This window comes from Oryctolagus cuniculus, chromosome 1, assembly GCF_051225735.1.
Source record: "Oryctolagus cuniculus isolate XC-2025 breed Fujian yellow rabbit chromosome 1, ASM5122573v1, whole genome shotgun sequence".
Lineage (NCBI taxonomy): Eukaryota > Metazoa > Chordata > Mammalia > Lagomorpha > Leporidae > Oryctolagus > Oryctolagus cuniculus.
In genome coordinates, this window is record NC_142867.1 from 39,317,168 (window position 1) to 39,342,796 (window position 25,629).

The window sequence follows — 25,629 nt, forward strand, 5'->3', positions numbered from 1 at the left end:
GCAACCTTTGGAATCTGAAGGTCCCTTTTACTGCCAATGCTCTCTGCTCTAGGAGCCCAAGAATAATTGCATCCATCTTGCATGAGGGGCTTACCTTAAAATTAGAAATACAGTTATACCCCACCTCCAGATAAGTGTTTCCTGTTGTTAGTGTTTCACTATCCATAATTAATGCTACTTCCGAGGAAATTCTTATGAAAACAGCTTCTTCTTCCAAAATTAAAATTAATTTTATTTCCTGTTACTTATTAAAGCATGGTTTAACTTTATATGTCTGGTGACTGGTTTCAATTCCCCAGGATCTAACTTTATTTTGTGCCAACTCTTGGGAGGTAAAACCTTAACAATCCTTAACATTTATAAAGTTAAATATTTTCTAAAAGTCTTGGAGAAACATAACCTTTCATCCCACCAGTTATAGGCTGAACTGTATTTCTTCAAATTCATGTGTTGAAGCCCTAACCTCCAAAATAATTGCAAGTAGGGTCTTTATGGAGGTAATTAAGGTTAAAGGATGTTATAAGAGTGAGATCCAAGCCCAGAAGGTCTAGTGTCCATTTACGAAGAGGAAGAGGCAGCAGGAGCGTGCTACACACACAGGAAAGGCCACGTGGAGATATAGCAAAAAGACAGTCATCTGCAACAACAAAAAAGTCTCACCACAAACCAACCCTACTGGCACCTTGATTTTAGATGTCTAGCTTCCAGAACTGTGTGAGAAAACAAATTTCTGCTAAGTCACCCAGTCTCTGGTGTTGTATTATGGTAGTTTGAGAAGACTAATGTACCACTTATAAGTAGCCTGATGTCTCTGGTGCCTGATGTCTTTCAGCTTTTAGTTTTTCACAAGTTCTGGTCATTTTCAGAAAACTACTATTCTTTTTTAAAATTTTTTTAATTTGACATGCAGATTTATAGACAGTGAGAAAGAGAGACAGAGAGAAAAGTCTTCCTTCCATCGGTTCACTCCCCAAATGGCCGCTATGGCTGGAGCTGCGCGGATCCAAAGCCAGGAGCCAGGTGCTTCTTCCGGGTCTCCCATGCGGGTGCAGGAGCCCAAGCACCCGGGCCATCCTGCACTGCCCTCCCACGCCACAGCAGAGAGCTGGACTAGAAGAGGAGCAACCGGGACTAGAACCCGGCGTTCATATGGGATGCTGGCGCCGCAGGTGGAGGATTAACCAAGTGAGCCACAGCGCTGGCCCAGAGAACTACTATTCTTAAACTCACCTTTCCATTTGATTTCCTGCTTAAAACATTATGGAAATTTCTGTATCTTTCATCAGAGGAGTTACCCCCTCTGGGAAATATGTGAAATGTTCCTTGTGAAGGAAGAAAACAAAACATTTTGTGACTCACCCATAAAATGTGAGATAGAGGAAACCAATCCTTTTCCCAAGTTTTACGATTTCTCCTCGCTTGTCAGATGCTCCTGTGAGTCGCACTATGCCTACTTTCTTGAGGGTGGCCAGCCACTTGTATGCATGTTCATCAGACTTTAAAACATCATCAAAATCCAGGGTAGGTAGCTGGAGCTCTGAGCCCCAGTACTGACATTCTGCAAATTAAGAAAATGAAGAAACCAGATGAATGACTTATTTTTATACACCTCAGAGAAAGAACTAGTTCCTTAGAGTTATTAAAGATTGATCACAGAGTTTACTAAATATTAGACATATTAGGAATGCCCTAGTCACCAGACCTTTCTTGGAGCTGTGCTGGTCTATTATATATGAGTTCTTCCAAAAGTTCAACTGGGCCTGGCTCTTAACAGGTATTCAGTATACCCTATTTGCTGAGGGAATGTTGTTTAGTTTATGGATTGCTCTTGGTCTGTATGTTGTCAGTACTTTTCTGCCTTAATACCACTTCAAAATAACTCTGAGATATTGCATGTGTCAACAGACAAGTTACATTGCTTAATTCGAAATAGATGATAAAATCATATGGCGGACTAGCACATCATATGCCTATTTGGATTGGCGGGTCTGATGTTGTTTGCCAGGGTAGGCACAGCTCCTTATTTCTTATTTCACCTGATAAGATGTTTTCTTGGAATGAAGACATCCTTTGGAGTCAGCAACAGCTGCCCATGGGAAAGAAATTGCAGAATATTCCTGTGAAGAATAGACCCTTTAGTAGCAGTGCTATGGGAGATATGGTGAAACACCTTTAGATTTCTCATTTCTAATTATTTTATTCCTCTTAAAAATGTTTACTTGAAAACACAGAAAGGTAAGCAAATGTAAAAAATAACTGGCTTGCAAACCAGGCTCTCCAAAAAGAAGTGCAACACAGAAAAAATATAATTTTGCTAAGGGAAACAACTCATGTATTAAGAACTGCGTTTAGGAAAGACCTGACTTTAGCTAATGTAGTTGATTTCTTCCTTGGGAAGAAATTTGCCTTAGGAAATCAAAACTCCCCTAACAAGTGACAGAATGAGAACTTATGATTTAAATATCATCCTGAACGTGCTTTACTTTTTGAACTGTGGAACATAGCATGTAATGGAGAAAAAAAATCTCAAAGCCCTCAATTCAAGAGTGAAGAAAGGATCAGTGACTCTTGTAGTAGTTGTCGGCTGGAAGTCTCTCCCTCTTTGATGCTGGGATAGCAGTTTTCTGTTCACATAAGAATTTTTTAGGTGTGAGATAGTGGCTAAGGTATTGAAAAGATACAAGTAGGTATAGGGAGCCACTTCTTGCCTACTGGCTATTTGTTGCACAAAGACATTTGCAGAAGTGAGTGGATGTGTGTATGTAGGAAGACCAAATTAGGCTATAACTACATACATTGCCAACATTTCTGGGTTATTAATCATAACAGCTTACATAATGAGCCAGAATTTCCAAGGTCTAAAATACCAACTGTAAATTTGGCCTCCCTAGCAGCTGCATTACTTTGCTAGCCTATATTAATATCTTTAGTAGCAAGCATATTGTACAGGCTCAAGAGACTTAATTGTATCTTCTCAAGGAGCTGAACTGATATCCAGCCATAGGATCCTAATTTCTGTAATTCTTCTCTCAATGGGACTAATAAGAAAAACTATAATGTATGCTGCCTTCTTTTTTTCTTTTAAGCATTGCTTTTCAAATCCTTCTTGTATTTGAGAAAATCTTAGCATTTAATATTAATCAAGTCACCTCAGCAAAGAAGCAGGTCAGCACGTGGTCCATGCTGCTTAGACCATGGCAAATTTGTTAAAGCAATAACAGATAATGAAGTGTAAAGATTTAAGGATATTGATTTGTTAAGATTTATATACAGGTTCTTGGACTTTCTTGATCATTTTAACTATGTAATAGTCATTTGCTGGCTTGTAATTTCAATAAGCCTAATATTTTAGCATGTCACAAGGCACTGTGTTAAGTAGTAGGTTTTAAGTGGTTCATAGTGTATAGGAGAATCGGACATGGAAACTAACAATCAAAACATTATGATTGCTATTGAGTTGTGGTCAGAATACCAGAGGATCTGCTCTGATTCCCATCTAGTGATATTGCTCTAATGTTTCAATACTCTGTTATATGCACAAAGTTCCCTCATGCCTCAACAATCTTTTATAATCTAATAGGATTAGTTTTACATGAAAGAGATTTTCAAAGAGGCAATCAGCTTGGCATTGTTTTGAATATTGAATAATGTGCCTGTTTGCTTTGCCACTCCCATTTACTTATTACATTTTGAGTCTCCAGATTGTATCTGATACCAATCAAAAAGGTCTGCAAAAAGAGGGTGATAAATACCACAAATATTGCATATTTGCTGCCTGACTAGAAAGGTCACTGAGATTCCAGTTAGGAGAAAAATTTCCTGGGCAAAATATCAGCATTAAGCACATAAATACTAAATCACCATCTTTTCTTGCCAAAGTTTACACCTAAGTGGGCTCTATACAGAAACCTAAATATTGAACATCTTTAAGCTCATTTTGCCTCGAATACAAATCAGGCCCCCCTGGGTATCAGAGGTGGATGTGACATTAGAGACTCTTCTTCCACTCTTGTGTTAGTTTTAACATTTCCAATCATTAGTTCTCATTGAACAAAGACGTTGCTTAAACTTTAGCTGAGGTTTCTGGTTTTCTGTCACTGTGATGATTTGTGACCATGCAATAAAGTTGTGCAAGAAGTCTAGCAGAATGCTTGATACATGGTAGACCTGTAATATTAACAATAACTATTACATGTTGAGTATTCTCTAGGCATCAGGCAAAATACTAGACGCTTTCCACACTTTAGTTCTGTTACCTTCCACAACAAATATATGGGATAGATTCTTTCAGTATTGTAGAGAAGGGAGCAGAAGTCCAAGTTGTTCAGTTAATGATTTACAGAGCATGTCAGTCCAATTCAAGAGACTGATTCCGAAGTCTATCATTTTAACAACTACTATAAAATAAACATTTGATGCCTTGAAATGCTATCATCATAGATATTTTTATGTCCTACATCTGGATGTCTATAGTTTATGTTGTTCCTTATAAAGGAGGTCTATTAGATAAAGAAAGCAAGGCAAGTTACAACTAGGAACACTTTGTCTGAGCTTGCTAAAGAATGGTTGTTTAAAGATAAAACTTGGCTTCTTGTCAGGATATTAAATACAGAGAAAACATTAGAAATAGGACTTGTTGCACAACATTGCAACAAAAACATTGCTAGTCACCTTTTGCAAAACAAGCCAAAGCTTTGCATATTCATCTAGCTTCTCTTCTTTAATTGCTATCAGTGTATTTCCAAGACCTACACCATTTTGGTTTTATTTACAGCCATTATTACCTTCTAAAGAGTTAGTAACTTGTGGCAGGGAGATGTAATACATAGAGATTTTTCAAAGTTCCCTAAAATGTGATTGTTTTTAGAACTTTGGGTTTATATTTTTATTGCTTTCTGAATTCAAGAAGGCTGTCACGGTGCATGCTACATGCTTTCATAGTTTTAATGAATTTTTGTTTCTATATTACTGATTTTTCACATAATGGAACAATACATATACATTGTAAAACACACACACACACACACACACAAGTCTTTGTTTTTAAAACATAGAAAGGGGAAAGTGTTTAGTCTAGTTGTTAAGGTGCCCATGTTCCACACCAGAGTACCTGGGCTCAATACCTCGCTCAGGTTCCTGAATTCAGTTTCCTGCTAATACAGAGTCTGAGAGGTAGGAAACATGGCTCAAGTGATTGGATTCCTGCCAACTACATGGGAGACCTGGACTGAGTTCCGAGCTTCTAGCTTCAGATCAGCCCAGATCTTCCATCGCAGGTGTTTGGTGAATGAACCATAATATGGTTGGCATTCATTCCCTCTCTTCCCCCACCTCTCAAATAAATATATATGCCTTTAAAATATGTAAAAATATGAATTCTTTTACCAAATATTTTACTCTTCAAATGTGTAAAATTAACCATATCTGCACAAAGAGACTCCAGTATGAAGCGAGGTATGAGTATGTCAATAAGATAGATACCATATTTTTTGCTTTCAGGGTATGGTTACAATGACTTTTAAGTTCTGTAGAATTTGTTAGTTTTCAACCACAGCACTTACTGTGCAGTGCCATACCCACAGTCTTGCAGAATTCAGACACCAAGAGCACCACAAAACCTGTGACAGATAGGAGCTACTTACATACTTGATCACGCTAAGTATGAGTTTCAGAGATGACACTGTCACTAACAACCTTCTAAATTCATCATAATGTGCTGAATGTAAAATACCCTAATGTTTAGAAGATAATATTACATTTCATGAAATGTAACAGGAAAATCATTCTGCAATGTCTGCACAGAATATTAAAGTTCAGCATCCAGAGTCTAATTTAAAAGCATATTCCTATTCCATCTGCAAAACGTAAGCATCAGAGAACCAAAGGAAGAATGCAATTGACTAAAGTCCATCATTTGTCAGGAGTATACATTAAAAACAAATTTAAGTTGCACACTTGGGTCTAGAAACATAAACAGCATGGAAAATGACGGAATATGTAAGGTATGAACCACCCTTCCTAATTTAACTTAGGGCCTTACTAATAAATACTTCCTTGAACATGTACTTCACACATCATAAAATTTATAAACAGACTACATGCTGGCATTCAAGGCACCATTTGTACAAGGTTCTCTTTTCAAGGTTAAGCTTTGCATTCCTGGATCCTGAGCTATATTTCAAAAAAAAGGGAAAGACACAAAGAAGTTCTTCAGTTAAAGATTAATGAGTACAGCATACTGGGTTGCAATGTGTTATTTCAAGTTTAGGACCTTCTGTCCACCTGCACTGAACAGAGTTCTTGGCTTAGAAATAGCTTTTCTAGTGTGCAGGGGATCAGCCATTCTCTTAACAACTTTCCCAATAAATATCTTCCGTAGGGTCCATCAAAACAAAATTTAACCCCAGTAGAGGACAGGTGCCTGAGGAAAATAGAGTTTTGATTTTCTTCTTCTGCACTGGGAAAATCTTGCCTTCTTTGGATGTTCTTTACTTCTTGTCCAGGGAATTTCATCTTTTTCAAGATTCTGCTCACTTGTTCTCTGTTGAGATCTCCCTGAGATGAATACTTCAATGCAAGAAATTTGTTACAGGGGCATCCTTGGGGGCACTAACAGGAGATAGAGAAGCAGGACTGGGGAGAAAATCTCTGGAAGGTGTTTTAAGGGACAGATTCCCACTTTTGGAAACTGGGGCTTGGTACCTGCAGACTGATAGATCACTGTAGAATATGCTGGTGAGGTGTCAAACTTCAGAATAAGGAAGCTAAGGTGCACAGGTTGCCTACACCTAGACCTCATAGATTGCTAGCTACTCCTTTGGAGATCCACACCTGTGTTTTTCTAGCTTTCCTTGTGTGCTGGCCAAGCAAGTTTCCTCAGGCAGAAAGGGAGATTGGTAATCTTGCAACAGGAAGCCTGGCATGTGTGGGATGAGAGCTGAACAGCTGTTTTGGATCACCAGAAGAGCCTCTGCAATGTCTTCCTTCAGCAAACCTTCCGGATCAGCCAAGAGTGGTAGATGTCTTTCTTCTCAGTGGTACATCCCTCAGTCACAGTGCTCATTACATTACATACGCTGAAACTTTTCGCTTATTCAACATGTATTTGTTAGAAACTTTGCTGAGATCACATTCCTGAACAAAGATAGCTGTGACAACGGCCCTCGTTGGAAGAAAAAATATGCATAAACAATGAAGCTGGTACATAAATACATTAAAAATTATGGCAAGTACCATCAAGGGAACAAATGGGGAGTATAACAATGGTACACAATCATTGGTAGTGGTATGGGGAACTCTTTTAGATGTGGCAAAGTTGAATAGAAGCTGTTTAAGCCAAAAATCCTGTGGGATGAGCACAACCCAGGAGGGATCATTAAAGGACAGAATTTCTGAGCTTCTTGAGGACCTCAAAGTTACTGAGGTTAGAATGCAAGAGGCATAAGCTAAGCAGCCTTTCGTTCTTTGTATTGCTTCATTTTATGGGTACCAAAACCTCCAGTGCCTTCTCTGTTCTCCTGTTGATATTATATTTCAGGATGCAGATGCTATAAGGTGGTGTTGGTGTATTGAATCCAACATAATACTATAGGAGTGGTCTAGCCCATGGCTGCTTAGTGTGCTCACTACCATAGTTTTGTTGAGGCAGATCATATATACTCAGCCTGTTTTGGTAGTCAGTTAGAACATGTACGATTTGCCTGTTAGCCAAGTTTTCTCCTCTGGTGCTATGCATTTCATTCCTGAAGCTATTTCACTGAGAACTTACCAGCTCATCTAGAGGTGAGGTTATAGGCCTCCTCCAATAGGGATGTTGTGTCAAAGTTTGAAGGTGTCAGATTTGGACTCAAACCTACATTTTAATACTTCCCCTCTGCATAATCTTTATAAAATGAGAAATTCTATGTTTAGCTTCTTCATTGGGAAAATACAGGATGAAAATAAACTAGTGTTATGAAATTTTAGTGAGACTATATTAAATAATTTAATGTATAGTGTGCCGGCTGTTTGGTAAAATTTGCACAAATTAGAGTAGCTGAATGTGGCTGGTGGGGAACATGCTAGACTGACACACCTTGTTTCACTACCACTGATCACTGGTTAACTATTTGTCATACTTCTCTAGCTCACTGTTTGTCACATTCTTTTTCCTTAAACCTCCCATACTTCCTCCTCCTACTTAGTATGAAGCTGACAACTTTGCTGCTTCTTTCAATGAAAAAATTGGACGTCAAATATATTCCTACCACTACCTCCATCCATCTTTGTTTCTGTCTGTATCTCAACTTTAAGTATTCTAGATGCATTTGTAAATTTATTGGTCTCTTTCCATATCATAATGTAAATTCCTAAGCATATGTGTTGTATTTACCACCATATCGTAAGTTCCTGGAATAATACCTGGTACAAAGCACATACTCATCAAGGACAATGAGAGAATAAATATACAATGCTTAGTAGATGCTCAATAAGTGTATTTTACTGTGGGGAAGAGAGTCAAATATACAGACAATAACCATTAAGTGCAATAATTGTATTGACAAAGTGAGGAACTCACACAAATTGCTAAGAACATACAGAAGAGGAAACGGAAAGTAATAAAATAGGGAAGATGCTCTTCAGCCATAGCTTGACTCCATTCTTGTCTTTTTAGTTATGGAATAATTATTAATTTATATCAATCTCATTTTGAAAATGTATACAGTGGTTATAATAATAAGTCTGCCTCTGTGGAGCTGTTGTTGGGTTTAAAAAGGATAGTAAACATCAAGAATCTTTCCTCTGATTTTCTTCATTGGTTTTCTTATTGCTCCAAGCCAATCACTTAATTAATCCTTTTTTTGGTTGTACATCATTTACTTTATCAATTTATTCTTGGTTAGAAACTTCCATTATGCCCTTTGGATGTTAGGTCTTAGAGACCCTGTACTTCCTCTTTGTGTGGTTGTATTGCTTTCCTAGATTCTTCCATCCTTTTTCTCTTATTGAGCGTATGTATTGTTATATGATCATGAACTGTACCTAGTTTGGGTCCAGAATTCTTCATTTCTAAAAGTTTAGCACATATATGACACGTATGATGACTTCTGACCTTAAAAATTTTTATTTATTTATTTTCATTTATTTTAAAGGGAGGGAGAGAAAGAGAACGAACTTTCACCCACCAGTTCACTTCCCAAATGTCCACATGGGTAGCACTGAGAGAAGTTGAAGTCAGGTCTCCAACATGGATGACAGAGACCTAAGTACTTGAGGCAACATCTACTGCATCCCATAATATGCATTATCAGAAAGCTGGAATCTGCAGTGGAACAGGCACCTGAACACAAGCACTCTGATATCAGGTGTGGTGGGGTTTTCCAAGTTATGTCTTAACTGTTGCACCAGACACTTAGCCCAATTGCTGATATTTTCATCTCTGGCCATCCTTAATTACTTAATTGATAGCATGGCTGCAGTCTCTCAAGTTTTCTAGTCCTTCAGCTTCATTGAATATTTCTACATCCTTTATTAGAATATGGCTTGTAATGGACCAGTCTTTTCACTGCCTTCGTTAATTCTATTCAATTCAACTATGTGCCAGCTCAGTAAATTTTGGCCAGGAATGAAACCAAGGACTAAAATCCTTTCATTGCAATAGGTCACCTTTGAGACACTCTTGTGTCTTTTTTCCTCAAGAAAATAATACAATTATTTTTCATATGAGGGTAGCTCAAGCACATGATATTATTATGGCACTTTTGTTGTCCTCTCTTTTGTCTTTAACCAAATACTCTTGACTGTGCCTCTGTTCTTATGTTCGTGGCTCTGTAACTAGGAAAAAAAGGGGTGAGGGAAGGCATCTCACACACTCTCAGGAGCCACGGTGTGTCACACAGTGTACTAACCGTGGTGTTTAACAGTTCACTACTATTCTTCATGTCCCAAAGCTGATGGGCATTGCCTTTTTTTTGTTTGTTTTGTTTTGTTCCTTTCTCTCTCTCTCTCTCTTTTTTTTTTTTTAGAGAGGAGAGAGAGAGAGAGAGAGAGAGAGAGAGAAAGAGAGATGGTTGCAATGACCAAGGACTGGGCCAGGCCGAAGCCAGGAGCTTCCTCCAGGTCTCCCCTGTGCGTGCAGGGTCCCAAGGACTTGGGTTGTCCTCTGCTGCTTTCCTATGCGTATTAGCGGGGAGCTAGATTGGCAGTAGAGCACCCGGGACCTTAACTGGTGCCCATATGGGATGCTGGCACGACAGGTGGCAGCTTATCCTGCTGTGCCACAGTGCTGGCTCTGGCATTGCCTCTTTTACATGTGGAAAAAGTAAGGCTCAGATTATTTATGAAACTAAGTTAAGTTCACAGAGCAGAACATCAAAGCCAACTCTGCTTACCCCAAGGCCTATGCTCCTGTCATAACACTAACTTGCTTCATGGGTGAAGCGCTTTCTTGAAATACTGCAACTTTCATTATTTTTTTCTAAAATTTTCTAACGAACTCTTTGAAAATTGTTTATACTTCAATTACTAAGCTGCAACCTTGAGTTTGGTGTTACTGGTGAAATTATTTCTAATTCTCGAGTTTACCATTTTTTGTGTGTGTGATTTGGCTTAGGTATAAATATAAATTCAGGTTGGGATCTTTGATAAAGAGCTTCATTGGGATGTGAGAAGACCTTGTACAATGGGTAGGTGAAGCAGGCAGAGTTTGGGCAAAGTAGGAGTCCACCTGTTTGTGGAAAGCCTCACTGCAGACTTTGGACTGTCCTGAAAGCAGTAAGACTTGATAGCCAGGAGGAGGAGAGATGATCATGGCCATCACGGAGATTACCCTGCAAAACTGTGCAGATGGATATGAACAGGTAGCCCATGTATTTCACTGATTCTGACCTGAGATGCTAAAAGGCTCCAGGTAACTGACCAGAGTGACAACCTATGCACTCTTTCTCCATTATAACTTACTGATGGTCAGTTTTCTTTGTGCTACCAGAGAATGAACTTGGAAATGTGAGAGTCAATGGAGTAAAAAAAAAGAAAGAAATTTCAATATTAGAACACCACATTTAAAAAATCTGATACAATGTTCAATGTTAAAGAACCTCTTGAGGCTGCCGTCAATAATTTCTCATTACAGCTTTCAAGGGAACATGATCAAGATGAAATGAGTTATTATGTAAAGTGTGACATTGCCCTTCACCAACACTGTATTATTCAAGAAAATAGACATCCAAATAGGTAGGTGCTATTATCCTTATAACACAAAGATTGGGGAGCATAAAAACTTGAGCTTCTCATGGATCTAGCAATTTCAGTGCTATATTGCCTTTTTGATTAAAAGTGAAGTTATAGATTGAGAAAAATACAGATTTTTTAGAAAAATAAAATACTTAAGTTAGAGAATTCTCTGAATGGAGTAGAGTTTAAGCATTACTTACCTAACTTATTCAGCTAGAAAGTAGACACATTGACAAAATGTACAAATTGCAACATCAGAATTTTAACAAACCATTTTGTCTACTTTCTGGGTAACCCACAGCTATTCCATGGGTACATTTGAAAGTTTAGTCTAGGGTTTTAAAAAGAAACTTATATATGATGTAGGTATCTGTTGCTTTAAAATTATGTAGTTTTATATTCTGTCATCTTGAAGAAATAAAGCAGGACGTGACAAGTGAGGGAAAATTTTTCAATCAGTGATCTTCTTTTGGCTGGTTAATCTGATGTGTTGGCACTAGCAAAACTGGCTGACTATATGTATCCCTTATGTGTACTTTTGGTAAATGTGAAGGCAATGTATAGAATAATTTAACTTTACTTTTTGAAACCTCATACTTCAAAATTTCCTAAATTCATGAATTCTAAATTTGCAGGCTAACTGCCAATGTTACAAAACTGAGCCTGGGAATACAGGAAAAGGTAAGCCTAGTTCATAAGAAATTAATTTTGTAGAGTACTGTAGTGTACTTCCCAGGCCCAGGGTCTCCCATCGGGGGATAATTGACAGAACAAGAGCAGTCTTATCCTATGGAGGAACACTAGGCCCTTTAGTTATTATGCCTGAATTTACCAAGTATAAAGCAGAAATGAATAGGAATAATAAGTAATATATAATTCAGAAAAGATCAGTCCACTCTTAAAGCCATCAACAGGACACAGAAGAGATGTGAAGAAAAGCATGCATTCATAAACTCTCAGGCACTTGAGATAGGTGTATTCATTCCACCAAAAACCCAAAGATGTTTCTCAGACAATCAGTAGGTTCACTTCACCTATGATATACGAAATGGAACATGGATTTTTTTTTTTTTTAGCATTTGAAGCTTTTGGGTTAGTCTCCCACCTGTTCATAAGCATACAAGCCCAGACAACTCTAGGGAGGAACTTTTATTAGTTCTGTCTTGGAAAGAGAATACATTTGGGAGTGACCTAGCAGCTTGATTACTCTGAGGCCTTGTTTTGACAGAGCTGTTCAGAGCCATTCTGACCTGGCAGCCCTGATATAGTTGGAATATTCTAAAGCAGCCTGTGGAAAAAAAAAAGAACTCTCCAAGTAATATGTGAAATGAATGCCCTCATTCTATCCCTGACTTGCATCTTGGACACCCACATCTGGAGTCTAAGGGTTCAAGAATTAGTGGGGCAAAGCTTAGATGGGGTGGGGAGGGGGGAGTAAAATTTCACATGGGATTACACATATTTATTGTGCACGATATTTGCTAATTAAAAGGAAAAAGAACATGTGATATTTGCTTTTTGACAGGACGGTGTAAAAATAACATCTCTGCAACAAGCCAGCTCTGTTCTTTGCACTGTAATAAAATCTTCATTTTCAAGTAAACATGGTTCTCTGCAAGAAAGGGGAAACTCTATTTTTTTCTCACCATGAGCAAGACAAGTAGATCTTAGTGGGCCTTGACAATGATTTGAGAGTTTTCACTTCTTGTGCCATGCTCTTTTGAAATAAAGAGGGTATTATAGCTACAGACGGCAGGCTTGTAATCCGATGAAGTAGATAGTGAAGACCGGCTTTGCCCTAAGAAGGGAGAGTAAATGCAGAATGTAGAGTAGATGTTCTTTCTTCACTATGCAATGTCCTCAGTCCTGAATTGCTGAGAAAATGGAGGAGATTGTGAAAGAAAGATTTTATTCTTATTGTACTTGTTAACTCTTGATTTTCAAGAACAAATGTTATTGAAGTTACATGTGGCCTTGGCAGCTCATGACAAGAGCCTAGGGTGATTACTGATGCCATAAACAAGAGTGTCAATTTGTTAAGTCAACAACAGGAGTCACTGTGCACTTACACCTCATGTAGGATCTTTGTCCTTAGTGTGCTGTACATTGAGATTTAATGCTATAACTAGTACTCAAACAGTATTTTTCACTTTATGTTTCTGTGTGGGAGCAAACTGTTGAAATCTGTACTTAATATATGCTAAACTGATCTTCTGTATGTAAAGAGAAACGAAAATGAATCTTGATGTGAATGGAAGGGGAGAGGGAGTGGGAAAGGGGAGGGTTGCGGGTGGGAGGGACGTTATGGGGGGGAAGCCATTGTAATCCATATTCTGTACTTTGGAAATTTATATTCATTAAATAAAAGTTTAAAAAAAATAATTCAGGATCAGGTGAGAAAGATTGGAAAAACAAGGATTTGTTCATTCTGGCACTGAATATTATATTATAAAAGAACAAATATTTAGCTTCATTTACATAATATCATATGATATAATGATTTATCCCATTTTAGTCTTGTCAACTATTCATATATATTAGGAATTTTGCAACTCTCAATCACAAAAATGGATATATATTTATGTCAAAATATCACATGGGAGCTGAAATATGTCATATTAAAAACTTAATATTTCTAATATTCTAGTAAATCCTTAAACTTTCATACAGATCTTCAGAACCATTCTTATGCTAGGCTTCAACAGTCAATTTTTATGTTGATCAGCCCTTGCCCTGACTGTTGATGAACAACTTAATACGTTATCCCTCTTAGTATTTTTTTTTGTTTGTTCTACTTAATACTTTTGGTTGAATACTGTAATCAATACACAGTTATTCTTAAGTGCTGAAACTTAACTGAAAAGTGATCACTGTTAAATATAAGAGTGGGAATAAGAGAGGGAAGAGATGTGCAATTCGGGACATGCTCAAGCTGACTTGCCCCAAACGGTAGAGTTAGAAACATACCAGGGGATTCCAATTCAATCCCATCAAGGTGGCATGTACCAATGCCATCTCATTAGTCCAAGTGATCAATTTCTGTTCACAATTGATCATAATGATAGGACTAAGAGCCCAAGGGATCACAGAAACAAGAATAGTGTCTGCAAATACTAGCTGATAGAATAAAAAAGGGAGAGAATGATCCAACATGGGAAGCAAGATACACAGCAGACTCATAGAATGGCAGATGTCCTAAACAGCACTCTGGCGCCTCAGAATCAGCCCTTAAGGCATGCGGATCCAGCTGAAAAGCTCATGAAAGTATTTCAGGCATGGAAAGCCAAGACACTCTGGCAAAACAAACAAACAAACAAACAAACAAAAAACCACCAAAAAACAAACAAAAAAAACAAAACATAAATGAAAGATCTCCACGAGTGAGATCCCAGTGGAAAGAACGGGTTATCAAAGAAGGAGGTACCTTTCTCTGAAGGGAGGAGAGAACTTCCACTCCGACTACGACCTTGTCTAAATATGATCAGAGTCGGTGAACACAAAAGGCTTCCATAGCCTTGGCAACTCATGACAAGAGCCTAGGGTGATTACTGACGCCATAAACAAGAGTGTCAATTTGTTAAGTCAACAACAGGAGTCACTGGTCACTGTGCACTTACTCCTCATGTAGGATCTCTGTCCTTAATATGCTGTACGTTGTGATTTAATACTATAACTAGTACTCGAACAGTATTTTTCACTTTATGTTTCTATGTGGGTGCAAACTGTTGAAATCTTTACTTAATATATGCTAAACTGATCTTCTGTATACAAAGAGAATTGAAAATGAATCTTGATGTGAATGGAAGGGGAGAGGGAGCAGGAAAGGGGAGGGTTGCGGGTGGGAGGGAAGTTATGGGGGGTAAGCCATTGTAATCCATAAGCTGTACGTTGGAAATTTATATTCATTAAATGAAAGTTAAAAAAAAAAACATAGCCAGTAACTTGCTGTCCTACTGGTCAATGTAAGTTTCTTTTGACTAGAAATTCTACCCCAACCTTTCTGCTTCTTCGGCTTTCACTGTCTCTGACAGGATCATTTCTGGGCCACATTCTCGTAAGTCAGCTCCCAAGCATTCCTCATGCTGATGTATCCCACACACAAAGCCATGACAAAATTTTCTACAGCACAGATTGGATCACTTCATCCTCTCTGGCAAATACATACAACCAAGAGCCAAGAGGGCACACAGGAGGAGGGAGAAAGCAGAGAGGATACTCATAAGTTTGCAGACATTTGAAAAAATTACCTTCATTTGATCAAAAGTAGAATGAACTTTGAAAATGTAAAGTGCAGACTGTTAAAAACAATCATCTTAAATTTTAAGACCTTGAACTAATTTCTCTGGCTTTGTAAGTAGAGAATCAGCTTGGGGAATTAATGAAATGAATTCTTTTCTGAGATTTTATTTATTTGAAAGGCAGAGTTACAGGGTGGGGGTGGGGGAGTGGGGGGGTTGGAATCTTCCATTTGCTGATTCAGTCCGCAAATAGCTACAACAGCTGAAACTGGGCTGTTCCAAATCCAGGAGCCAGGAGCTTCTTTCAGAATTCCCACGTGGGTGCAGGGGCCTAAGCACTTGGGCCATCTTCCACTGCTTTTCCAGGCACATTAGCAGGGAGCTGGATTGGAAGTGGAGCAGCTGGTACTCAAACCAGTGTCCATATGGTATGCCAGTGCGCAGGTGCCACAGTGCTGGTCTCTATGAAATGGGATTCTAAGCTGTATTTTGGGAAGACTCTTTCTTGCTATGGGCCTAGTACAAAGGTGCATGTAAGCCCCTTTGTGGTCTGATCCTGTCCTTCTTTGTTACCTAACAATTTAAATTTACCAAACATTAATGTAGGTGTGCTTTCAGAAATCCATCTTGCTACTTGCTACTTTAATGATTTTCTATATGCCCTTTTCTCTATCAAGAATTTCCCGACTTTCTTTCTTTGCCTGACAATCTGATTGAGTCTCCAAGACCCAGCCCAAGCATCACCTCCCTGCTGAGGAGGATTCCCTCAGCTCTTCAAATTCCTCCCTTTATGTCATCACTAATGTTCTACACATGGTTGTAGGGCACTTAAAGTAATGCATTATGCTCAATTTGTTTTAGCTTGTGTTGTTCCCTTCAAGATTAATAAATCTTCGAGGACAGAATTCATATCTTTTTTATCTTGGTATTTCCTCACACCATTTCTGGTTCAAAATAATTATCAAAATATATGCAACTGAATAGAAACTTATGAGGGAATGATTGTTCTCCACATCTTCCCTTCAGCTGTGACTGTCCCATGACAAGAGTTTTTCGGCTGATTATTATTTGTTTTTTTCATTTTTGAGTTCAGTGGCCCCTGCCAGGGAAATATCAAAGAAAAGTGCTTTGCATCTTGACTCCAGATTTTAAAATGCCCGTAGGAAAGAGCACAAGAGAAAACAGTGCCTCTAGAGCTATAAACAAACAAACAAACAAACAAATGCCTTTCACAGATGTAACTCTGTTTACATGCTCTAGAGTATTAACATTTGAAAATGTGCAATGGCAGTGAAACGTGGTATCAAATTCTGCAGGCAAAAAGCTATAAAGCGAATCTTCCAAAAATGACCCATTAATTTCTTCTTTTACTCAACAGCACAGCTTGAGAGTATATTTTAAAAATCTGATCTTATTTTAAACCTTTGAAACATTTTCCAGTGTCTAAATAGCAGCCAGGTCTCCTTATACTATTCATGATTACAGCCTGTCATTGTGACCAGTTTTTTCCACTACTTAACTGAGTGTAGTATCATTTCCACTTTGCTACTACCTGAAAGTGCTGAGAAATGTTAAGCTATAAAACTGTACTCATCAAGAAATATTAATGGAGAGGGTGGACATATTTTTTCCAATACTTAAGAGCTTAAGCTGTAATAATAAAAAGAAGGATTTTATTTCCTGAAATAATCTAAAGAAGAACTGGAAGGAAATGAAAGTAAAATCCACCAGGATTATAAAATTAGGGCAGAGTTACGTAAAAATATTTGGAGTATCAGAAAAAATCTAAAATAAACGAAAAAACAATACATTCATGATATTTCTAGTTGACCCAGACAATTGCTACTATGTTGTGTAATTGGAGACCCTTTGAAGAATCTAGTAAAGCACTCATTGGAGGAAGTCAGGAAAAACATCCTGCATACCCATCTGTGTTCAACCAACCAACAGGGCTGGACAAGGCAGAAAATGCATTCCTCCTGCTTTAGACAGAAAGCACTAGAACAAAACATTGCCAACTGTCAGAATGATAAGACTAAAGGAAGAGAGGAACATATTCCTGACAAGACTGGTCTGTGCTTGTAGAGGAAAGTCACAATATCATACTCTATTATTGGTAATCACAGAAAAAAGTGAGCAATGTGGTTGAAGCTGGTTATAGTAACATCTGGAGCGGCCAGTGCCGCAGCTCAATAGGCTAATCCTCCGCCTTGCGGCGCCGGCACACCAGGTTCTAGTCCCAGTCGGGGCGCGGGATTCTGTCCCGGTTGCCCCTCTTCCAGGCCAGCTCTCTGCTGTGGCCCAAGAGTACAGTGGAGGATGGCCCAAGTGCTTGGGCCCTGCACCCCATGGGAGACCAGGAGAAGCACCTGGCTCCTGGCTTCGAATTAGCGCGATGCGCCGGCCTCAGCACGGAGGGTGAACCAACGGCAAAAAAGGAAGACCTTTCTCTCTGTCTCTCTCACTGTACACTCTGCCTGTCCAAAAAAAAAAAAAAAAAAAAAAGTAACATCCGGAGTGGGTGGTGCAGTGGTTAAGATGCTGCTTGGGATGGTGTATCCCATGTCAGAGTGCTTGGGTGTGAGTCCTGGCTCTGCTTCCTATTCCAGCTTAACGTGCATCCTGGGAGGTAGCAGGTGGATGGCTCAAGTAGTAGGGTCTCTGTCACAGATATGGGAGACATGGATCTAGTTCCTGGCTCCTAGCTCAGTCTGATCTAGTCCTGGCTATTCTGTTGTGTGCATCTGGGGAGTAAACCAGCATATACAAGATCTCTCTCTCTCTCTCTCTCTCTATATATATATATATATATATTTATATATAGAAATTAATAAATAAAGACATTTTAAAAAGTTAGGAACATCTTCATGTCCAATAAACTGTCATGAATTAGCTCTTAAAACCATCACACATATTGGAGAATAACAGATTTGAAAGGAGTGAGGTAAAATATCTTGGTGTATAAGTCAGAATTCCTAGGGGGGGGTATTATATGATTCAACAAGGTGCTCACTTCCTGAAAGGGATAACGTCTGATATATTTGGTGAACGGTAGAGAAGAAAGTTCAGAGAAGCTTGCCTAGTTACTGTTTGTAGAAGTTTGTAGAAATCAAGATTCTAACAAATACAAAATTATCATGCTAACAAAGTTTGCCTTTGACCCATATAGTCTCATATAAGAAACTTTCAGGACAGGCAGAGGGTGAACCAGAGACTCTGTAACCCTCTCACCAGTACCTCTGCTTGAGCACTGTGACGGCATTATCTCCTAAAAGTCGTGCTTTAAAAAAACTTCTACGTTTTTAAGTTATTTATCTTTAAGCACAGAAATAAATTTCTCTTTTCTTCCAATGAATCCATTCATTGTGTTTTTTTGGCATAATTTTCTGGTCACTGATGTCCTTGAGATCTATGCCTTGTCTTCAGTCCAGTGTGCTTGTGTATGAATACCCATGCACATAACACCTGCTCACATGCATACTCAGTGTTATGCATACCATTTCATTCTATCAATGGAGAGCAGGTTAGGAATTCCTGCTTTGTTGATTTTTTTTTTTTTTCTGGCCTAAGACAAATCTAAGAAGGACACATCCATCTCTGGCCCAGTCTCCTCCTTTGTAGGAGCATCTATGGTGTCTGTGGTGTGCTGTCCTTCTTTTGTTTTGTCCTCTTTAGCTAAATTTCCTCCCCTACAACAATACTTAATCAAAGGACAAGGATTTGAACTCATTGCTGAGCAAATTTCTTGCTGTACGATCCTATTATAAGGGTTTTAAGAAGTATTGAAGCCTATGGCAGTGTTACCTGGCAGAAACAGTTCTCTTTGGAGTTTTGCTCTGGCCTGCTGGGAAAAGCATCTCTTCTTCAGCCAATCAGCACTAAATTCGCTGTAATGGTCATCGGGCCACGTGATGTAAACCTTTTAACACAGAAAGCAGATATGTCCATATGTACGTTATGCTTTTATTTACTTCTGCTCTCTCTTTCGTCATGCTATTTAAGATAATCAGGAAATATAATGGTCTCTCTCCTTTTCTTAATTGAAAGCCATAGAGATACAACTGAGGTCTGAAGGCTCTCATTAGCACACAAGAAGCAGAATCTGGCAAGATCATCCCTTCTCTCTCTCTCTCTCTCTCTCTCTTTTTGGACAGGCAGAGTGGACAGTGAGAGAGAGAGACAGAGAGAAAGGTCTTCCTTTTGCCGTTGGTTCACCCTCCAGTGGCCGCTGCGGCCGGCGCGTTGTGGCCAGCGTACCGCGCTGATCTGAAGCCAGGAGCCAGGTGCTTCTCCTGGTCTCCCATGGGGTGCAGGGCCCAAGTACTTGGGCCATCCTCCACTGCCTTCCTGGGCCACAGCAGAGAGCTGGCCTGGAAGAGGGGCAACCGGGACAGAATCTGGTGCCCCTACAGGGACTAGAACCCAGTGTGCCGGTGCCGCAAGGCGGAGGATTAGCCTATTGAGCCACGGCATCAGCCAAGATCATCCTTTCTCTTCTAAACCTGCGGTCCCCAAACTTTCCATGATGACTGAAGTTAGTGATCAATTAGGACTCCTGCCAAGAGTGTTAAATATATACACATAAACATTCGTATATATTTGACCAGATGAAAAAATCACAATTTACATTATTATATAGTAGCCCCTTTATTTAACCTGGAAGAGAAGAGAGAGATCATTTAGAGATAATTACCTTTTCTCTGTCAAATGTTAAGCTTTTGATACCAATGTTCACATCGAGGGCTTCGATGAGAAGTTTCCGTGCTTTGGCAGAATCCAGGTAGCAGTCAGAGCACTGGCAGTTGTCCCTTAGCCATATTGCTGGGTAGAGAGACTCTTCCCCGTTGTGCCAAAGGATCTGCATCAAGTGAGCCCCACCCAGGGCTTCTGCCTTTTGGATGGCACAACACATGCTTCTGGTCTTGGAGGGCAAATCTCAGACACCTGCTGTGACAGATCAGTGTTAAAGGAATTTCAGGCAGATCAGATCCAAATTTGACCTCTAAGCAAGTGAACCGTTTAAGTGGACTCTGCCGTCTGGTATTTGCTTAGCGGCCAGCATCTGGCATTTGACTTAGCAATGCTGGGACCTTTGTTCTGATGGGAGGATTCTCTATGCTCTAAACAGAAACACAGTGACTAAAGGTAAAGAAGACAAAACCCTGAGTCAGGACACAGATGAAAAGAATTCCTTGTTTTTCTCACAAAGATTTTTATACTAAGTTGAGGACTAATGACATAGGAACTTCTGCAATTATGTATACATAAAAGTTCTGGAATTTTTTGAGTGATAAAAAAATGCTCCAAAAAATGAAAGTACATCAATCATGCTTGTGCTGTTTTAACTGATGTATACTTGTATGTGGCTTTTGAAAAACAAATGCTTCTGTGAGAGTAAATTAGAAACCTGTTCTAGTGAAGGTAATACTAATGTCATGTATTTATCTTGAGGGATGCTGTAGTTCAGAATATGATGTTATTTCTGTTCTAGCACATACTTTTTTAATCAGATAAGTTAATTTTCTCAATAAATATGAATTATCTAGGTTCTTCAAGGAACTTTGTTACTTGAAACTTTTTGCCTTAATACAAATCAGTACAATGTGATGATACTTGGGTTGGTTTATGATATATCTTTTTAAATTTTTTTTAAAAAGGGTTTATTTATTTATTTTTTGTTTTTGTTTTTTAAACTTTTATTTAGTAAATATAAATTTCCAAAGTACAGTTTATGGATTACAATGGCTTTCTCCACCATAACTTCCCTCCCACCCGCACCCCTCTCATCTCCCGCTCCCTCTCCCATTCCATTCACATCAAAATTCATTATCAATTATCTTTATATACAGAAGATTGATTTAGTATATATTAAGTAAAGATTTCATCAGTTTGCACCCACACAGAACATAAAGTGTAAAATACTGTTTCAGTACTAGTTATAGCATCACTTCACACTGGACAACACATTAAGGACAGAGATCCCACATGAGGAGTAAGTACACAGTGACTCCTGTTGTTGACTTAACAATTTGACCCTCTTGTTTATGGCATCAGTGATCTCCCTAGGCTCTAGTCTTGAGGCTAGGAAGCCTTTTGAGTTCGCTGACTCCGATCTTATTTAGACAAGGTCATAGTCAGAGTGGAAGTTCTCTTTTCCCTTCAGAGAAAGGTACCTCCTTCTTTGATGGCCCATTCTTTCTACTGGGATCTCACTCGCAGAGATCTTTCATTTAGGTCTTTTTTTTTTTTTTTCAGAGTGTTTTGGCTTTCCATGCCTAAAATACTCTCATGGGCTCTTCAGCCATATCCACATGCCTTAAGGGGCTGATTCTGAGGCCAGAGTTAGTATTAGCCATTCTATGAGTCTGCTGTGTATCCCACTTCCCATGTTGGATTGTGATATATCTTTTTTTTTTAAAGATTATTACTTTAAATGAAAGACAGAATTACACAGAGACAGAGGGAGAGGCACAGAGGTCTTCCAACTGCTGGTTCGCTCCCCAGAGGGTTGCAAAAGCCAGAGGTGGGCCAATCTGAAGCCAGGATCCAGGAACTTCATTCAGATCTCCCATGAGGGTGCAGGGGCCCAAGCACTAGGGCCATCCTCTGATGCTTTCCCAGGTGCATTAGCAGGGAGCTGGGTTGGAAGTAGAGCAGCTGGGACTCAAAATAGTGCCCACACTGGATGCCAGTGTCACAGGCAGTGGTTTTACCAGTTGTGCCACAGTGCCAGCCCCTATGCTATATCTTTATGAAGTACTTTTCTGTATCTTCATTTTACTTTGGAATACACGGATTATTAAGAAATACGCGAGAGGCTGGCACAGTGGCATAGATGGTAAAGCCGCAATTTGCTATGCTGGCATCCCATAAGGACACCGGTTCAAGTCTTTTTTTGTTTTTAAAGATTATTTATTTGCAAATCAGAGTTACACAGAGAGAGGAGAGGCAGAGAGAGAGAGAGAGAGAGAGAGAGAGAGAGAGGAGATCTTCCATCCGATGGTTCACTCCCCAATTTGCCCCAACAGCCAGAGATGTGCTGATCTGAAGCCAGAAGCCAGGAGTTCTTCTGGGTCTCCCACGTGGGTGCAGGGGTCCAAGGACTTGGGCCATCTTCTACTGCTCTCCCAGGCCATAGCAGACAGTTGGATTGGAAGTGGAGCAGCCAGGTCTCGAACCGGTGCCCATATGGGATGCCGGCACTTCAGGCCAAGGCATTAACCCGCTGTGCCTCAGTGCCGGCCCCCAGTTCAAGTCTTGACTGCATTACTTCTGACCTAGATCTCTGCTATGGCCTGGGAGAGCAGTAGAAAATGGTTGAAGCCCTTGGGTCCCTGCACCCATGTAGGAGAGCTGGAAGAAGCTCCTGGATCCCGGCTTCAGATCAGCGGATCTCCAGCCATTGCAGCCATTTGTGGGGGGAACAATCATCTAGGAGATCCCTCTCTCTCCCTCCCTTCCACCTCTCTCCTCTGCCCCTGCTTCTCTGTAACTCTGCCTTCGAATAAATAAATAAATCTTAAAAATACACCAAATGTGAGGACATGCAACATTTATAGTAAAGGAACTCTAGTGAAAGAGAGGCACCATGATATTATTGTCTGAATGCCTCATGTCAATCCTGATTCTATTAAAGACTACTTATTTGATCTTTGTAAATCATGCTGATTTTCTAAATTTTATTTACTTTTTAGGACTCGATACTTTTAGGGAAGAAACTTACATGGAAACTTATTTGGCATTTCCATGGAAAAAGTACTATTCATAGGGAAATGGTAGAACTTTTTAACTTCCATAAAATGATCAGCTCAAAAATAATAAAAGGTGACATGTGACAATGGAAGCAAGATTTCACTGCTTTGAGAAGGGGAGGGAGGCAGACAAAAGCACATACAGACACACACAGAGACACATAACCCCTTCTCCCAAGTGCAATGACTGTTGTTAAAATGCCTTTAATGTATCAGAGATTGAAATAGGCCCTGGAGTCTTCAATGGCAAATGAAAAAAATCCTGCATTTCTTAAGCTTACAGGAAGATTTTATATAACATTGAAATAATTTAAAAATATTTTACACAACAAAAAAATAGATTTGGGAGTTTATACTTTGTAAATCAGTAGCTTGTATGATTTAGTTAAGTTATAGAGCAGAGTCAAGCACAAAACATGGCTTTCTCCATGTGGCCTCTTCTGCAGCAGTTATCTAATGACCAAGTGGGAGAACCACCATTCACTGCAACTCATGCTTCTTCCTGCAGGGAACTCCCATGTACATTTCTCTCAAAATTTGTATGAAGACAGGAGTGACCTATTACTTGACAAATCTTCAAACAGTTTAATTTAGTAGAAACTAAGTATTTGCATTTGAGTAAGGGGCTCTAGGGAAATCTAAACACCCATTTTCTTGGATGGAAAGGGGAGGACATTGGGTTTTCCTGATAGAAGAATTAATGCACAGCCTGGCAAATTCTCTCATATCCATGGTTTCAGAGGACAAGACCAGCCCAGTAACTCTGGGTTAATATAACAAATTCTTAAATATCCAGTTACACACAAGGACAAAAAGGAGATATACAGTACATTTTATTCTGTGTCAGAGGTTGGTGAATGTTTTCTGTAAAAGGGAAGACAGCACATCTTTTAGGGTTTGTAGGCAGAACATACTTCCAGTTGTATATCCTTGTTTTATTTTTGTAAGCTCTATAAGAATGTCACAACTATTCTTAGCTCATGGGGTATGCAAAAACAGTCTGTAGACCATGTTTAACCAATGAGCAGCTATTTTCCTACCTTTGATCAACTTGGGTTTTTTTTTTTTTTTTTTTGGACAGGCAGAGTGGACAGTGAGAGAGAGAGACAGAGAGAAAGGTCTTCCTTTTCCGTTGGTTCACTCCCCAATGGCTGCTGCGGCCGGTGCACTGCGGCCGGCGCACCGCGCTGATCTGAAGCCAGGAACCAGGTGCTTCTCCTGGTGTCCCATGCGGGTGCAGGGCCCAAGGACCTGGGCCATCCTCCACTGCACTCCCGGGCCACAGCAGAAAGCTGGACTGGAAGAGGAGCAACTGGGACAGAATCCGGTGCCCTGACCGGGGCTAGAACCCTGTGTGCCAGTGCCGCAGGTGGAGGGTTAGCCTATTGAGCTGTGGCGCCGGCCCTCAACTTGTTTAAGTCATGCTTTCACTACTGTGGAACACAATCATACTCAAATAGAGGAAATAATTCTCTTTTCTCTCCTTTATATAAAAGCATATTTACAATTCACATACATATCAAGTATCTTCTTTGTACATTTGGCCCTGGAAGATACACAGATGAGCTTGAAGTTCTAGACCACAAGGAAAATTAAAATGATTATGAAAGTAAATGAAAGGAAGGCTGGGGACAGGCTCAGCGCACTTCCTTAGAGAAGATAAAACTATTTGTGTAAGTCCAAGGATTTGTCATCAACATTGCTGAGTGTGTGTTTATTATACCTTACTTTCTCTCCTCACCAATATAACATTGATTTATTTAGATTAAGAGTGTAACCAGTAAATGTATATATTTCCAAAATTTACTTGTAGCTAAGATTAGTGTGTGATATCATTATGCCAATCATATCACAAGTTGATAGGTAGGAAATTTTAAAAAGTAGGCAGACTTTTATGTCAAATACTGTTTTCCCTGCTTCCTTCCACTTCTTCCTCTCTGGAATGTTGTGTTATCAAGAGTGGAACAGTCATTTTGGAGGCATGAGGCAAAAAGCAGAAGCACAAAATATAAAAGCGAAAAGAGTTTTTCATGGTTCTGTGATGTCATAGCACCAGAAATAGTTATTCATATCTGGACTTATTTTTATATAAGAAAAAATGAATTCTTTATGTATTTAATCCTCATGGGTGCCAAAATGCAATAAAATAATCTATTTAGAAGGATCAAGAAATGCAATGCAGAACACAATGGTTCATGTGAATACCTACATAGAAATGTCAATGTATTTACCAAGGCAAGCTGTTATATCAAGTTTTCTTCTTAGAACAGGTAATGCTTTTTCACTGGGTGGCAAATGGACAGAGATGTATTGAATATTATGGTTTCATAAAATGAATATCAACATAGATGATAGAAAGCCCACAAGCAAAACAGAAATCATTTGTTGTTTATCTCATTATTATTTTTGGTATCTAGCGTCATATATTT

At 39.2% G+C, this 25,629-nt stretch overlaps 1 protein-coding gene across 4 annotated transcripts in view; it reads right to left on the reverse strand.

The window, feature by feature from the left end:
- BBOX1 (gamma-butyrobetaine hydroxylase 1) overlaps window positions 1-25,629 on the reverse strand; it is an 81,466-nt gene that overhangs the window by 41,723 nt on the left and 14,114 nt on the right. For 3 of the 4 annotated variants that reach the window (XR_016218157.1, XM_089310380.1, XM_089310376.1), the window contains exons 2-4: window positions 20,143-20,396; window positions 19,254-19,368; window positions 1,360-1,558 (exon numbers count right to left, since the gene is read on the reverse strand). Coding sequence is in view for 3 of the 4 variants with exons in the window: in XM_089310380.1 (XP_089166506.1) it covers window positions 1,360-1,558; window positions 19,254-19,368; window positions 20,143-20,361 (533 nt within the window). In the remaining variant the exon portion in view is untranslated. The remainder of the gene's footprint in view (window positions 1-1,359; window positions 1,559-19,253; window positions 19,369-20,142; window positions 20,397-25,629) is intronic. The other variant, XM_089310366.1, reaches the window with a different exon arrangement.